Source organism: Larus michahellis, chromosome 4 (genome assembly GCF_964199755.1).
Source record: "Larus michahellis chromosome 4, bLarMic1.1, whole genome shotgun sequence".
Taxonomy (NCBI): domain Eukaryota; kingdom Metazoa; phylum Chordata; class Aves; order Charadriiformes; family Laridae; genus Larus; species Larus michahellis.
In genome coordinates this window covers 19,749,107-19,765,863 of record NC_133899.1, presented here as the reverse complement: position 1 = coordinate 19,765,863, position 16,757 = coordinate 19,749,107, and the positions used below count along the sequence as shown (strand labels likewise).

The window sequence follows — 16,757 nt, the reverse complement described above, 5'->3', positions numbered from 1 at the left end:
AGCGTTACCTTGTGACTTTTCTCAATTCTTTATTTACAAAGGTGGGTGCTGTTTGACTAGACCAAAGTCAAACTTTTATATAGTAAAACAGTTGGAGGAGTGCGAGAGAGAAAATAGTGAATTAGACCAGAATTATTTGTTTTATTTCTTGAAAAAATAAGCTAATGTCTGAGTGAAGGGCTGCTTAAACATTTGTTTAATAATGTTATATAATTAAAGTTCTTATACACAACAGACAGTACTGAGTAAACGTCTTTAAGTTGCTGGAAGATTTTTTTTCCACTGTAACAATGTTTATTTAAACTTTGTTATCGTGTTTTGGTACAATATTGCTTTTCAGTGTAGCCACAAAAGAGAAAATACAGTATCCTAAATGTAAGTATTTATAAAACAGCAAAACCTAGATTCTTTTTTTCTTTTTTTCTTCCCCAGCTGTCTTCTCTAGCTGTCTTGCACGGGTCTGCCTCTCAAGTTATTTGGGTTTGCTCGTATAGAGATCTAATTCTGTAAGGCTGTGGAATTTGAACTGTGTTACAAAGGAACTAAAACTGGTCTATCACAGACAAGCTGATGACATGCAACTATGTGATTTTTTTTTTTTGAGACTGCCTCATTCAGTCCAAAAATATTAATTGGAATTTAAAGGAATGGTGTGTACAAAACAAACTTTTTGTCTTCCTTATAGAACTTCCTGCTGTCAGACTGTTTCTATTCCTTTTATGATCTGCGCAAAGAATTTCACACTTGCTACCCTAGTTCAGCCGCCGTGAAAGATCAGACTATCAAGACCATGGCGGAATGTATCCTTTTGCTGCAGCCTTTACACCAGAATCAACTATGCTGCTTAGGTTTTACCCCTCTCATAGTTACAGATTTTATTCTTCTAAACTAAGATGTGGGGTTTAAAAACTCATAGGTGAAATAGAAGGAATTTTGCTAAAGTGTGTGTTGGGGAAGGGAGCTTTGCTTGCAATATTGGGTTCGGTTTTTTCCCCCCAATTTGAGTCTCAACGAGTTCTGACCATATTTAGTAAATCCACCAAAGAAAAACATCACTTGCATTGATACTTGATCTTAAAGGAAAGGCTTAGCTATCAGTGGGCCTTTTCAGCACTAACTGGCCTGCAAGCTTCTATTGTTTGCAGATAGTAACAGTTCTCTTGTGTGATCCTGACTGAACTGAGTTTAAAACAAAAACTAATTTAAAAAACAAAAACAAAAACAAAACCACCCCAAAACCCAACACCCTACATCAAAATTTTAGGAGGATTGTTGTGGCCTAGCTGAATGTGGTTCAGCTACATTTGAAGTGATAGGAACTTACTCCGTTTTGGGGGGTTTTTTTTAACTGTTAACACTGAAATGATGTAAGCTATCAATAGTTTTCAGACTGTTGACCGTTAAAGTGAATATTAACCAGTTTATGAGCAGAGTAACAAATGTCTAATGGTCACATGGCCCTGCTAAGACCAGTAAATTTGATTACCAGTTCTGTGTTAATATCAGGAAAGCCTTCTGACTTGTTTACAAATGATTGTGCAAGTCTGTTATTTTCTATAATCGCCTGTTTAGATCTAGGCTTAGGGACAGATGAAACGGAGGAGGACTTTGGCGTGTGGCAAGTGAAAACCATGGTGGCTATCATCTTCAGCATGCTCTCTGAAAATTGTAGTAAGTGAACTATTTATACAGAATGCCAAAATCTGTCTTTTCTGTAAGAATTGGCAGTGGTACTGTCGTTCTTAAGTAACTCCTGACCTTGGTTATATTTAAACTTCCTGTTTTGTTGCAGATCACATATTTACTGAGCCTGAAACTGTGAAGTACAAGTATGAAACAGGTCCTTGGTAAGTGCCCTTGTCACAGTTGTTTGCAACCAAAGATGAGCCTTGTCTAGAGCAGGGAAAGCCTGTGAATGTTTCCCCACGGTCACTGTGAAAGTAGGTTGGTTCCTGAGAACAGCAACAGTGTATGCAGTAGTCTAGCGTAGACAGACTGTGGCTGTTATGTTGAATGCTGTACTTTAGTCCGTCTCTTTAAAGTCACTACAAGTTAAATGCTCTTTGTTCTCTAGCTTCTGTTTCGCATGGCAGTGAGGCCGACTTATCTTCCCCAGCAGTGAAGAAATATTTGTGAACTTTCCCTAAGTCAACAGGGGTAGTGGCTAGTGCACCCTCTATGCAGCTGAACTATGTGGTGCTCCTGAAGAGTGGTCTAATATGCTGTATTGCATGTTGAGTTTAGGGAGAGAAGAAACGGAATGGTTCTTCATTTTCAAATACATTGCAGTAACTGGAGAATAAAACATCTTAAGCATAAGTAATGTATTCATATTTAGGATTGCCTTGTAACCATCTATGTTGGATTGTTAGATCTTTCAAATAAAATTAAGCCAGTTCCTTATTACCTCCCTGTGAGCCAGTCTGCCTATTTATTATTTTTAAGGAAGTGCCATGTGGTAACAACATAGTGCATCTTCAGCATTGTGTGTATAAAAGGATTATCCCAGTTATCTTTCCTTTCTTTATTGAAATGAGTAATGGAATTAGAAGTCCCAACAGCAAGTATACTCCTGATTTGCAAGCTAAATTAGTTGCAAACTGAAATTTGGTAAGATAATGGAAAACCTAGATTAAAGCTTACTTTGGCTGCCTTTTTTTTTCTTTTTTTTTTTCTGTGCAGTAGTAAATCTGAAACAGTGGACAGTGAGACAGTAATACGTGCCAGAGGTTTGCCATGGCAGTCTTCAGACCAAGACATTGCTCGATTTTTCAAAGGACTCAACATTGCCAAGTAAGCTGATAAGAATTTGTCTTGTTTTGTCACTTTGTTTTTAATAGCAAGTTCTTGTAATATTTATTTAACACACATCCCCACACCCTCTACTGGAGTCATCACTTCTATTGTCTTTCCCCATACGTGCCCCTTCCTACCCCATGGTCACGATAACTGAACGGGTTTACCAGCCTTAGGTGTGCAAGAAAGAATGAAGCGTGTGAAAAAGAAAGGAGACTTACCAATTCAAAAGCAACATGCATACGTTCATTTATTGAGGGTACCTAAAGGGAGAAAGTCCTACTGCGTTAATCAAGGCAAAGTCCAAGATGTAACAGAAGCTTTAATTTTGTGCCAGCTCTTTAGTATTCTGCTGTGCCTTCTAAACAGGCCAGATTGAGAAACCTCCAAGTGCTGTTTGGAAAAGAAAATTCATATGACTGATGTGTGTACACCTCTGTGTATGTATGTGTGTATATATAGAGTGAGTGAGTTTAATTTAGCATACCTGTCACTTAATATATAGTCCAGATTCTCAACACTGAAAAAATACATTTTTTTACTTAGAGGTATAAGGAAATTCAAATCTGCATCTCTGAGATGATAGGAAGGGCATGCAAATTTATGTCTGCAAGGAAGTGAGAAAGTGGTGAATAGCATGAGATCCAAGATCTCGCTGAAGTGGATTCTGTGGTATTGTCGTGTTACATTAAAAATGATATAAAAATGTGGATAGTAGCAATTTTTTTTTCAGTCTGTAAACTCTATGTTACAAAGTCTGATTTCTATACTATTCTTACACAATTGTTTATTAAATGTATTAAAGATTCAAACTAATGTTATTTTTGTTGGTTTTACCTTCCAGAGGTGGTGTGGCTCTTTGTCTGAATGCTCAAGGAAGAAGAAATGGGGAGGCATTAGTTCGGTTTGTCAATTCTGAACAGAGAGATCTTGCACTGGAAAGACATAAGCATCACATGGGTAGCAGATACATTGAGGTAAAAAGTAGTGACTTCAAACAAATCTTTGAAGAGCAACCTTAGTATTTTAGAATACAGTTTTAAATGAGAACAAACCGCACTTCTGTTTTGCTCAAAGTACCAAAATACAGTTCTCTCACATGTGGAAGAGCACGTGTGTTTTAGAGTTGAATGTTGTCATTTTCATGTGTGATGTTTTTTTTTCTCTTTAAGGTTTACAAAGCAACTGGGGAAGAATTCTTAAAAATTGCAGGAGGTAAGTGATGCTGGCGTTCAGTGTAATTACTTAAGTCATAGGAGTGTTGTTCTAGTTCTGATTTTTTTTTTTCCTTTGTTCCTTGTCTGAGAACACAAATGGATAATGAAGTAGCTTTTCCTGTTTTGCCTTCCAAGAATGCTTGACCCTGTCAAGTTCTGGTTTCGTGTGGTTGAAATAGAGCTGTGAGCATTTGGGCTGTGATGTTCACAGGCAGGTTTTGCTGTTGCGGGGGAAGCTGAGCCTTTGCAGTGGCAGCATCTGTGTACCTTTTATAAGTTCACACTAATCTCATCTTTGTTCCAATTTCATTAAAATATGAAACACCTTCAGGGTAAGGGAGTTTCACTTCAAAATAGTTTCCTGGGAGTTAGTGGTGTTTCAGGTCTTCTGTGGGTTTGTTGCTAGCTGCTCACCTCCTATATTGCTCCTTCGTGCTTTGCTGTTCTTGCGTCCTATGGAATTGACTGCCCATCATGACCATATGTTGTTGGCTGACCGTATGTTGTTCTCTTTCTACCAGGCACCTCCAATGAAGTGGCCCAGTTCTTATCTAAGGAGAATCAAGTTATCATCCGGATGAGAGGCCTTCCTTTCACTGCTACTCAAGAGGATGTCTTGGGGTTCCTGGGGCCGGAGTGCCCAGTCACAGGAGGGAAAGAGGGACTTCTCTTTGTCAAGTACCCAGATGGCAGGCCCACAGGAGATGCATTTGTGTTGTTTTCCTGTGAAGAATATGCACAGAATGCACTTAAAAAGCACAAAGAAATACTTGGAAAACGTTACATTGAACTCTTCAGGAGCACCGCAGCGGAAGTCCAACAGGTTGTAACTATTTGCTGTGGGACTCAAAACTTAATAGTTTAAAACATTTCCTTGAAAACTTGCACACAAATAAATTGTAGACAAGCATGAAAGTCTATTATATTAAAGGAAAGTTCTAGAAAGGGCAATATGTGCTTCCTGATTGGCGTGGAAAATTGTGCAGTATTGGTTTTTGCTTTTTTACTGCCAGTTTTGTTTTTTTAACATCCCTCATATTGTAAAGTAAAAATCACTGGATATTTCTCTTCTACTTAAAGGTTGACTGAAATCACATAAATAATTCTAAAAATACACTAGATTGATAGTGCTGATGTAGTGCTTCTTGAAAAGCTACAGCATTGTCTTTGAATTCTTATCTCCCTGTACAGAATTTCTAACATTAAATCCAAATCTGGATGCATTAAAACAGCTTTTCCTACAACTGCTTTGTTGGAAACTAAGAATTACCAGGATGTAGACGATTTTCGGTGAAAGAAAGTGAAATATTTGTTTTCTTGAGATAATATATTTTCACTTTTTCCCTATCCTTCACACGTTCCTATTATCACCTTCTTAAACTGGTAAAAGCAATTATTTTGGCACTAGCGACTTGAGCCTGTGAAAAACTTCACATATTGCATTTTTCTGTCTGACACAGAATATTTCTAGACTGATAATGCCAAAGGGAGCCGTTATGAGATTTGATATGGTCTTTGCATAACCACTGGCTATAAAAACTTAATGCAGTTACTGTTGTAACTATGTGAAATGAGAAGCCTTTTCCATAGAAGGGATGGGGCAAGGGAAGGAATATCCACACTTGTAAACCTGCCATTTGCCCTTAGTACTGTGACATGGAGATTAGAAAAGTCATGAGTCTGATATGTGTATTGTGAAGACTATATGAAATGGCATAGTTAGATTTTTTTTTTTATTTGTTTGTTTATTTTTTCCCCCCTTCCTCCTCAGGAAGAAATGAGACTAGATTCTCTAAGGAACAAAAACACTCTGTGACAGTGACCAAGTCTTTGCTGTCACTTCTGTTAGGGAGACCTGGATAAAATTTATATTCTACCAATATGTCATTACTTCTCCTCTATGACAGCTGTCTAGGGTGACACCCTAATTTTTTTGCTGCTTGAGCAAGAGGTGATTTTTTTTTAGGAATTACAGGCTGCTTGTTTGAGTAATTGTGAGAGGTAAAGCCAGCTCTCATCTACTTAGTGTTAATACAGAGTAATTGCAATATTCTGTACATGGCTGAGGGAGATTTCTGACATGTGCTACAAGTAGGTTCTTGAAGAAAGGATTCTGTTGAGAGAAACTCCCTAGGCTGAATCATTATTGACAAAACTAAAGCTTTGTAACCTCTTTTTTGGCACCTCTTTCGGTGGAATGTGTTTCTTTATTTCTGATAATCATCACTAAATATGTTGTTTAGCAGTAGGCCCCAACAGCAAGTTATGTTCCTCTGTCATTTGACAATGAGTCAAAAAAAAATGTTGAGATCAAGGTCTCCTATAGTTCTTATCCTCTTTTAAGAGAAGCCTCCCCCCCACACCCCCCGAAACCCTGTACTTGGAGATGAGCGCTCAGGCTAAAAAACCCAAAAACACAGCAAACAAGTACCCTCACTTAACCAATCAGGTTTTGTGAATGAATTGGAGCTAGTGCTTTTACTTATTAGTTATTTCAGGTCTCAGTTCTTCTAAAATGACTGGTTTTAATTTACCCTAATGTAAGAAAGAAGTGTATGTGACAATATTGGTTTACTAGCACAAATGTGGTTTTCAGATGTTCCTTTTTGGGATATTCTAAAATGAACTGTAATCTGCTTTTACCTTTTTTATAATGAGATTATAAAGGTCTGTTATTAGGGTCTAGCAAATTAAATTTGTTAGACTTCCCCTCTCCCCTTCTGAGTTTTAAACTTTCAAATGCCCAGCAGGAAACTGTCCTCAATTTGTTTTAAGAAGGTATTTTTTTTTTTCTCTGATGTTGGAAGTGGATTTATTTAAATGTCTGAAATGGTATTGAGAGATTTGATTTGTGCTTAGCCAGATGATGCGTAAATCTCTATGTATGTGCTTTTTTGCCAACAGGTACTTAATCGATATATGTCAACACCTCTTATTCCCACTCTCCCAACTCCCATCATTCCTGTCATACCCCCACCGTACACCATTGCCACGGGTAGCATACGTGACTGTGTCCGGCTCAGAGGCCTTCCTTACACTGCTGGCATTGATGACATCCTCGAATTTATGGGAGATGCCACAGGTGATATCAAGCCCCATGGAGTTCACATGGTCCTTAATCAACAGGTAACACTATTTTGCGTGGGAGGGCTCACTTTCCAGTTATTCAACAGGGTCAGAAGTCAGGGTAGCTTACCTGTTCTTGCCTGTGCTTTAGGTCTTCTATAACCTTGAAAAAATACTTTGTTCTGTTTGCCTGTCTTTTTGTTCCTCCCCTTTTACATACACACTTGTTTTTCTTCCTATATATGTATGCATAAGACCAGGGAGGATGAAGCTTGTTCTTTTAATGATAGCTTTATCCTGGAGGCTCTCTTAAATAGTCCCTTGTGTTTCATCAAGTGCTGGAAATACACAAGACAAAAATGTCTCGTGCTAGATGGCATAGCTGCTCTGTCAGCTTCAGCGTTTCTGCTCAATGGTAGCAGTGATGTTTGAGTTTGTGGAAAAAATTAGGTTTTCCTAACTTTTAAATTGATTAGAGACTTCTCAGGCTTTAAAGAAAGTTGATAATTAAAAATTGTGGATATTTTTTCCTTATTGTCTCGTGTTAAAAATAAACGCCATTAGCCAGAGAAATATTGAGGTATTAGAGAAAACAAATGTGAAAAGTCTACTATGTTTGTTCTGCTTTTTTGTTAAAGTTTTTTATGTTTTATATGTACAGCAATGTCCATCAGGTTGCAGAAAATCAGACCTGGAAATCAATTTCTAATGTAGTTATGGACTTTACTAAAGCATGTCTGGAGATTTATACTGTTGTACTACTACGTAAAAAGTAGCTACAGGGAAGGCAAAGCCAGACTCCTCCTAGAGCTTCACAGCAAAAGAATAAGAGACAATGTTAATAAACTGCATCAAGGAAAATTCCAAGTGCACCAAGGAAAATAGGTTAAAAGAGGCGGTGTTCCGGGGGAATCACAATGAGAAATTAATGAAGCACCTGAACAGGTTCCCAGAGATGGTGGAATCTCCACCCCTGGAGATGCTCACATTTCAAGTGGAGAAGGTCTTGAGTGGCCTGATGTAACTTGAAAGTTAGCCCTGCTTTGAACAGTGTTTGGATTGGAGGCCTCCAAAGTTTGTTTCCATGCTAAGTTATTCTCTATTTCTTTCTGCAGAAGACAGAAGTAGCGTTGTGTTAACTGTGCGCTGGTTACATCAGGCTTGCCTTTCTGCTCCTAAAAATAATTGTTATTAGTCATTGGTGCCAGATGAGGAAGAATACAGACTTTCAGTAGATGTTTGATCTTAGTACTTTCTGCACCTCTTTGTGCTCTGAGTGCTTTAATAATAGATTGACTTATGATTATTTCCCCCCCCTTCCTCTAGGGACGACCGTCAGGTGATGCTTTTATCCAAATGAAATCTGCTGACAAAGCCTTTATGGTGGCTCAAAAATGTCACAAAAAAATGATGAAGGACCGTTATGTGGAAGTATTCCAGTGTTCAGGAGAGGAGATGAACTTTGTTTTAATGGGTGGCACTTTAAATCGTAGTGGCTTATCCCCACCGCCATGTAAGTTACCATGTAAGTCTCCAATTCTTCTGCTCTCTGCTGCTAAAGGCTGATATGTGGTAGGTGCTGAAGCTTTGTGGCCTTTCACCTTTTGACTTGGGTTTTGCCATAATCAATAATCATCCATCTGTATATATGCTGAGATTGGAATTGTTCCCTTTGGGCAATAACGGGATTGATCAGAGGCATTTTTATTGTATTTTTTGGTGGTGAGTAGAGGGCAGCAAGGCCTTGCCAGTGAAATTGTTGCACACTTCGCTTTTTATGGGTGTACTGTTCTTCTGAGCTCTGCGGTAGACTTGCCTGTAGTGAAACCTATTTGGACTTAAAGGGATTTTTAAAAGGGGGAGAAATTCTATATTCTAGCTGCCAATGAGTGCTCTTGCTATCTTGCCTTAGAGCATTTAGAAGGTACTCTATGGGCTTATTTTTGAAGGAAAACACCCACTGGGATGATACGCTAACAGACCAGAGTGGTGAAGTTGGATGGATTTTTGTTTCCTATTTATTTTATTTAAGATTACAGTGAACCTTACTGTGGAACTATAATGGAACTTTACTGTTCTAATTAGTCTCTAATTGGTCTCACTACCAAATCGCAAAGCAGATACAATGTGTATTTGCAAAATATTAAAAAGCTGCCAAATATAGTATATAAAATCAATTTGACTGCACACCAAGCTAAGCTTTATGTTCAGGTATTTGTTCATCAAAATGCATCAGACTAGTGAGCTAGTGGGGTATTCTTTTTTCCATTTGCTATACCCTAAAAATACTTTTTGAAGTTGCAAGAGGCCTATACACAAAGACTCATGGTCGGCAGTTGTGGATGCCCATGTGTAGCTAATATTATGGTACTTTTGTCCCACAGAGTACAACTTCTGTTAGAAAGAACAGAGGGTGTGTTGGTGTGCACGTCTGCTTTCTCTACGCACATGGCTTTATGCTTTCTTTGAATAACTCTGAAGTTCCATACTTCCCGTTTGCATATGGACAGGGCTGCTCAACTCTAGAAGTTGTGAACTCTTAGGAATTGCTCATTTTGAATGTACCGGTTGTCATTCATGGTGATGTAGCAGCGGCCTCCAGGGAAGAGACTAGAGAGCAGTCTATGCACAAGTGTTCATTAATCGTGCCTGGATGGTATTAATCACCTTGGGATGAATAATTCCTTTTCTATAGCAGAGATCTCCATTCTGATTGGTTTTTGTTGCTGTGTCCTGGTTTATTTTTAGGTCTCTCTCCACCAGCTTATGCTGCTTTCCAAACAGCAGCTGTGATCCCAGCAGAAGCAGCGCTTTACCAGCCACAAGCCCTCTTGCCAGCCACCAGGACTCCACAGGCTTCCGCGGCTGCTCCTCCAACTGTTACCTACTACCCAGCTCAGGCTGCTCAGCTTTATATGAATTACACAGCTTACTATCCCAGGTAACCCCTAGGCTTAGCTGCTTCTCTTGATGTTTCATTGCGGTGGAGCAGGCAACTGTGTGGTCACGTGTGAACAGCTCTTAAATTTGTACTTCTTCTGTAGATAGTCCTGGGAACTTGATGTTCATCGGCAGAGGCAGTAGCTGTTTTAACTGATTCTCTGTGGCCTTGTAATGAAGTTTCGCTTTTCTGTAGGTTCTGTTTGAATCTTATGATAATGTTGGTCTAATATTTAACAGTGGTTTTGGCACTGGGGCAATGTCATCAAGGCGGTTCTATTTCTTGGCCAAATGAGGAGCTGTGTCAGTACATGCCTCTACCCTCATCCCTTAGTTTGTTCTTGTATTTACAATACTGTTTCCATACTGAAAGACTCATCATAGGTTTGTGCTAGGCTTGATTTCTTACACCAGTGAGACCAAAGAATACTCATGTGTAAGCAAAGCAGATCTCCCCCTTTTCCCTTCCCGCAGATGGTATCAACATAACTCGCTGAAGTCTGGTACTTGGGTCCATGAGGAAACAGCTTTTTCACTGATAAGTTCCTAGGCTTGTGACACTTACTAGTCTGAGTATCTGGTAAATTGGTAGATGAGCCCTGACCAGAGATGCTACTTTACTCACTGTTTGGTGGTTCAAAATACCAAATTTGGGCCCTTGCCTGCTTTTCATACTATGATTTCCACACCCCCTCCTTTTTTTTATTTATGGTTTTATTAAAAAATCCTAAAAAAAGTCATCTGCAGCTACTATTTTTCTCCTCCCTTGTGAAATAACAAATGCCACTCTTTATGTCTTCAACTACAAACGTTAGCTATTTTCCTTTCCCTTCCTTCTCTAAAAATAAATTATTAGATGCTGAAGAGAAATTAAGAAAGTCAACGGAGCAGTCCACATCAGGGCTGCTTGGTTTTATGTGGTTTTGGGGCTTATTCTGAAATTTAAATTTTCAGTTTCATCTTTGCATATTCAGAGTACTAAACCCAATTATTTGTTTTCATAACAACTTTGCCCCTCTTTCTCTTTCAGTCCTCCAGTATCCCCTACCACGGTGGGGTATATTGCAGCTCCTCCAGGAGCTGTAGCCGCTGCTGCCACTGCCACCCACACTCCGATTCTGCCACAGCCTGGAGCGCTAGTCCGTATGCAGGGCTTGCCATATAACACAGGAATGAAGGAGATACTCAGTTTCTTCCAGGGGTACCAGGTTAGTATGCGGTCCCTCTCCCAGATATTGTATTTGGACCTTCGAGTAATGATCAGTGGGGGTCAAACTGAGCAAGTGAGTGCTTTTGGAAATGGTTGAACAAGTGTGCAAGATCAATGTTGTATATTTAACTGGCAGACCGAAGTGTAATATACAATTTGCCTTATTCCTTATATAATAAATGTACCCTAATTTGAAAGCAGTGATTTAGTGGCTAGGGTTAGGGGTTGAGTTTGAAGAGGGAGGAAGCGCAGAGCTCCAGTGTGAGTGGGTCCGTGAAGGGGCTGCCAGAGGAAGGTGAGGGCTGCCAAAAGCTTTCAATCCTGGCCACTTTCTGGTGGGAGCCCTGGGTAGGGGCACTGTTTGGCCTGCAGGTTTAAGTGTTCAAGTCTGCTGAGAGCAAATTTCTAGCACAAAAGACTGTGACCTAGGTGTGGTGACTTGCTTGCAAAAGGAGAGAAACAAGATGCCTCTGTCAGACGCTCTTTCAAGGACTCATTATTTTGGTTACAGGCAGGAACACTTCCCATTAAAACTGCTTTACGTTGCAACCTAAAGGAAAGCTGTATTTTCCAAACCATTTTATACTGATAGCAAATATTCTACATGCTATAGGTAACTTCAGTCAGTATGTACTGATTCAATGCTCTATCAGTGATCAAACACATAGAAACTTGTCTTCTTGAGGAATGTTAGAAAAAAAAGCACCACATACAAACATTTTTTTTCCAGCAGCACTTATTTGAGTTAATGGAATGTGTCTTTCCATGTCTTCTGCCTTTCATCTCAGAGGATATTGTATCTATATCCATGTTTTGTCATCACATGTTGCTAAAAGGAAAGAATATTGTATATTCTGGTGAGTATTTAAGTTCTGTGGATAACAGCACTTACACAAATACCAAATCTGCCCTTTGGTACTACTCAGAAGCCCTGACTTAAAATCCTCTTGCTGGGTCTCAAACTACTGTTCAAACGATACGTGTGAAAAGAAGACAATTTTTGCATGCCTGTCCTTCAGAATTCTCTTAAGTTGTATAGCAGCGGTATTGCTAAAGGATAAGATGTGAACGGATTCTTTTTAATGCAGTTAATATGAAATATTTGGGCATGGTATGTTTTCTTTTTTTGTTAAAGATTTTTAAAGGACAACAGGCTTTAATTGTAGAGCCAGATGTCTGCTATGTAAATGAATGTAAACTGAGAACAAATGCTTAAATGTATATGTTCCAAGTTTTGAGTATTTGGAAGATACAGTGCTCCACCTGTTGTGGTTTCTTTTCAAATGTTACTTTTTTTTTTTTTCAACTGTCTGGGTTTTTTGGTGGACGGATGGTGGGTCTATTAAAAAGTTAAGCGAGGAAGCCTATTTTCTAAATTGAAATTCAGCTAGAAATATAAGGGCAGCGTTGAAAAATGTGACCCAAACCTGTCTGTGCATGGATCAGGTTAGTGACAATGTCACTAGTAGCTCTGTCTTACGCTAAAACTTCAGTTTAGTGAATCTGGACTTTGGGTCTGGTGCTGAATTTGCCCTTTTCCTTATTTCTGCATTTGGAGAGCAGATCACAGTGTGTTTGTATTGCACAACTAAATGTTTCAAATGAATAGAAATTCTGCCACAAGGTGAAAACTATATTCTTCTGCTGCAACCTCCTGTCATCATCAGTTACTGTTATTAAATTGGTCACCTCTTTGATTTCTTTAGAAGATGTTGTCCAAATGAGATCGGGTTCAATATCTTATAAAGGAGCCAAGGAATTATTTTGAATTGTTCTTGGAATCCCGTGTGTGGTAATGCTAGTTTTACACTTGCTCATTCCTCTAGGGGAAAAAAAGAGGTGGTGATTTACTGTATTGGGACAATATTATGCCTCTGGTGCAACAGCTAATCTTGTTTTTCTTTTCTCCTCCCCTTTTCTCTCTTCTCACACTGTTTTTTTCATTTTCTGCTGCTGCCCAAGGATTTATTGCACGATGCTTCTGCTCATTTATAAAGTGAGCCCCTAATAATCATCAGTGGTTTGGGCATGGTTTCGATCTCTGTATAACTAATTGATGTTGGTATTCAGTGGGCTTCAGTGTTGGTATTCTGGGAACCAGATCAGAGATGCTGAGATTGGAGGGTGATTTTTTGTCTTTGTATGTCCTTCTCTGAAAGGGTCAGGTTTTAAGTTTTAAGTTCTTCCTCTATTCTCTTCAATTTTCTTTCTTCGGTCTTCATGGGCTCTGTATGTTGCATGTATGCACATGTCACTACTTCAGCGAAAGCACCTTTCATACCAGACCTGCCTCTTAAGAGATAGACTTTGCTTATCATGAGCTTCAACAAGCTGGTCTCAACATCAGTACGTGCTTCTAATAATAAATAATGTAAAAATATGCAGATCAGCATTTTAATTTTAATTTAATTTTATCAGCACTAGCCTCTTGTTTAGTGGTTCATCAGCCTGATTTCTTCTTGTAGTTCTTCTTTCTTGTTTTTATTGTTGAAAAGTCCTTCCAGTTTGCATGTGTTTACTGTATCTTGCATTAAACAATCTTGAAAAACTTGTGAAGAATTATAATAGTAAATCTTGGAAATGGGAACTTTCTCCATCACCTTTCTGTAAAATACTGTAGGATACTGTAATCTTCAAAAGAGCTAATATTGGTACTCTGATTCAGTACATAATTCATGTTAAACTGCTTTTTAGTTGTACTGTAATGCAACAGGGCCATTGATTTGACTTCAGTCATATACTGGATACATAACTAAAGGTCACTTAAAAAAACCAGCAACGACAAGAACAAACCCCACCATACAATTCAGATGGGAGAGTGGGGTGACAGCAGTAGTTGTGACAGGTGCTAAAAGAACAGCTGCTCAGCAGGTGCTGGTCTCTGGGCTTTATGTTGAAGTAGGGATCTATGGATGTTTACAGGAAATTTCCCTTATAATTTGAAAAATATGTAGTTGTGCTTTGAAAAATATGTGATTCTAGAATTAAAAAAAATACTTCCTATTTCAGATCCTATGGGGAAAGTTTGAGGAAGAAATATTGCAAAAATAGTAATTTTTTTGCAATGGGAAGCAACAGACTTCCCAGTGTTACGTTAGACCATCACGCTGTACAATTGTAGAAACAGTGAGAGAAATCAAGTAAATAAGGAAGGAACAGGTACAGTAGGTGGGTGATGGATTTACATGAAGTTGTTTGTGCGTATCAGAACAAATTTTTTCACTAAAAAGTATTTTTCTTTTATTTACCGGCTAAATCCTCTATGGATATTTTACTCTTTAGCCACTAAATGAATCGAGGGGAAATATTTATAGTCTCCAGATAATGACTTTGTTTATTGCTAACATTGACAGAATTGGTATTCTGGCAAGAACTGTTAGGTTTACATACAAGTAGATGCAATTTAACTGTGTCCATGGTCCCAGCTGACCAAAAGCTAATTCACAACTGTTGTCTTAGCTAGGATTCAGCATGCATTTAGTAGTAGCTGCCTGGTTTCTTGGAGGTTGGCATGAATGTAAAGTGAACTCCTGTCTGCCTGAAAAATATGGCGTGGATTAGTTCTTAGGAAGCAGACTTCCTATTTAGGTAAATTGTGCCTAAGTATAGTAGGATGCTTCATTCAGAACTAGTAGAAAAATAAACTAGGAGAAGGCTAAGATTTAGAGGCCACAGTCACCATGTCCGCCTTATTTACAGGCTCCTGAAGTTGCTGAAAAAGGCTAGGATGGAAATGCAGGGACTTCTTTGTGTACCTACTTTTATGTAAGAGAAGCTTAAAATAAATACTATTCTTTAAACCTGTGCTGGGCTTAGATGCCTTTTATCTGCAGCTAGAGAGAGCTTTTGCAGTATATTAATCCTCCAAGTCTTCAGAGACACAGAATTCAAGGCTCATTGTTGGGAGGGGAGGAGGGTGGCTTGTGCTTAAAGCAGTAATAAGGAAATGAAGGGAAGTGGATGGATGGCTAAATTCCAAGGGCATTAACAACATTTCTCTCTTGTATCAGGACAGCAGGCTTCATTGTTGCTGACTTTTTAGGGATTAGGTTTTTTTCTCTGAAATGCATGCTTGAACAAAGAAGTATTCTCTATTTCCTATGGTTTCCTTTTGAAATCTGACGCTTTGTAGTCTGAGAGGGATACCCCATCATCTGTGTGCCAGTTCTAGGCATAGCACCTTCTGTCGAGGGAAGGGAACGGGAAAAGGATGTGGTAGAGGAAGAATTCCCACTTACTGGTATTTAAGTCATTATTGTATGCTCACGCCATGCATTCAGAATATATAGTATGCTGTTTGTTTTGCTTTATTCCTAAATTTATCTTCCACCTGGAAATGTTGCCTGTGTGGAGAAAACATTGTGAGACTGGGTCTAGTAAATTAGTGGTTGCTGTTTCTGTCTGTTGCCTCCCATGCCTGAAGCAAGAGACTTAATTTGCACCATCTTTAAGCTGTATTTTTGGGAGCAGGCATTACATATCTCACTATCGGTTCCACAAAACATTCAGGTGGTTGCTAGTGCTTGTATCAGCACTCTTAAGGTATACTTTATTGGCGAGGCAAATTTAGGGTATTTCTCCTTACTCTTGTGCCAAATCTTGCAGTTACCTGTTTATAAAACCAGATTCTACATTTCAGACTTACTATATCTAGACTTTTTCCAAAGTCTGAAAGCTGGATTTCTTCCCTTTGGGAACTGTCCTATGTTAGAGTTTATTAGTAGTTTAGGCTAAATTGCAGCTGCAATGCTGAAGCGGCCATTCTGCCTATGATGTTTTCTTTTCTGGGTGGAAACTGGTTTTTATCTTCCATTTCCCCTTGTTTTTTTCACAGTTGGGGCATGTCTAAATATAGTTTCCAATTTTAATTTTGTTTTTAGCAATGGATTTTTTTTTTCCGTAGATTGCTTTGCATTTGCTGTTTTAGGCTGATCTTTGAATGTCCACTGTAGGAATTGCAAAAATAAAATGGAAATCAATGTCTTGCTGTTTAGTGACCCATTTAAATCTGTGCACAGTCTGTGAAGGAACAAGGACAGTCCCGTAATTCCCCTCAACATAGCAGGTATTTCTGAAAGAAATAAACTAGCTTGAAGAAGAAAAAAGAAAAAACCAAAACAAAACATGTACAAGCAGTGTAGTATACTACCTCTTTGTTAACCACTCTGTCTCTGATTCCTATCATCTTAAAAAGCTTTGCACTGCAATAAGCTCAGCAGATAGTCTGTCTGGGAGATGCTGCCATACTGGAGGTAACTGTTGGTCAGAAATGGTCACCTTTAGGAGAGAGGAGTTAGGGTTATTTAATATTCACCTGTCATTTATTATTATTATAGCCTTTTGTAATACGTGATTTAATATTATAATAAGTGTTATTTAATATATATGTGTTGAAATATCTGCCGTTTCAAATGTTAATACCTAGAAAGGTATTTACCTTACACTCGCAAGGTAAACTGCTGATTCTGTAAAGAAGCAACATGTCCTTCAGGAAACATAATTTTGCCATTATTGACAGCCGTGTCCTA

At 38.7% G+C, this 16,757-nt stretch overlaps 1 protein-coding gene across 4 annotated transcripts in view; it reads left to right on the top strand.

The window, feature by feature from the left end:
- The window catches only part of ESRP2 (epithelial splicing regulatory protein 2), a 52,033-nt gene that overhangs the window by 27,642 nt on the left and 7,634 nt on the right, over positions 1-16,757 (top strand). For all 4 annotated transcript variants that reach the window (XM_074583186.1, XM_074583184.1, XM_074583185.1 and 1 more), the window contains 11 exons: positions 686-800; positions 1,573-1,671; positions 1,793-1,847; positions 2,683-2,793; positions 3,641-3,773; positions 3,969-4,011; positions 4,535-4,836; positions 6,918-7,139; positions 8,406-8,604; positions 9,828-10,020; positions 11,050-11,227. In XM_074583186.1, the coding sequence (XP_074439287.1) occupies positions 686-800; positions 1,573-1,671; positions 1,793-1,847; positions 2,683-2,793; positions 3,641-3,773; positions 3,969-4,011; positions 4,535-4,836; positions 6,918-7,139; positions 8,406-8,604; positions 9,828-10,020; positions 11,050-11,227 (1,650 nt within the window). The remainder of the gene's footprint in view (positions 1-685; positions 801-1,572; positions 1,672-1,792; positions 1,848-2,682; positions 2,794-3,640; positions 3,774-3,968; positions 4,012-4,534; positions 4,837-6,917; positions 7,140-8,405; positions 8,605-9,827; positions 10,021-11,049; positions 11,228-16,757) is intronic.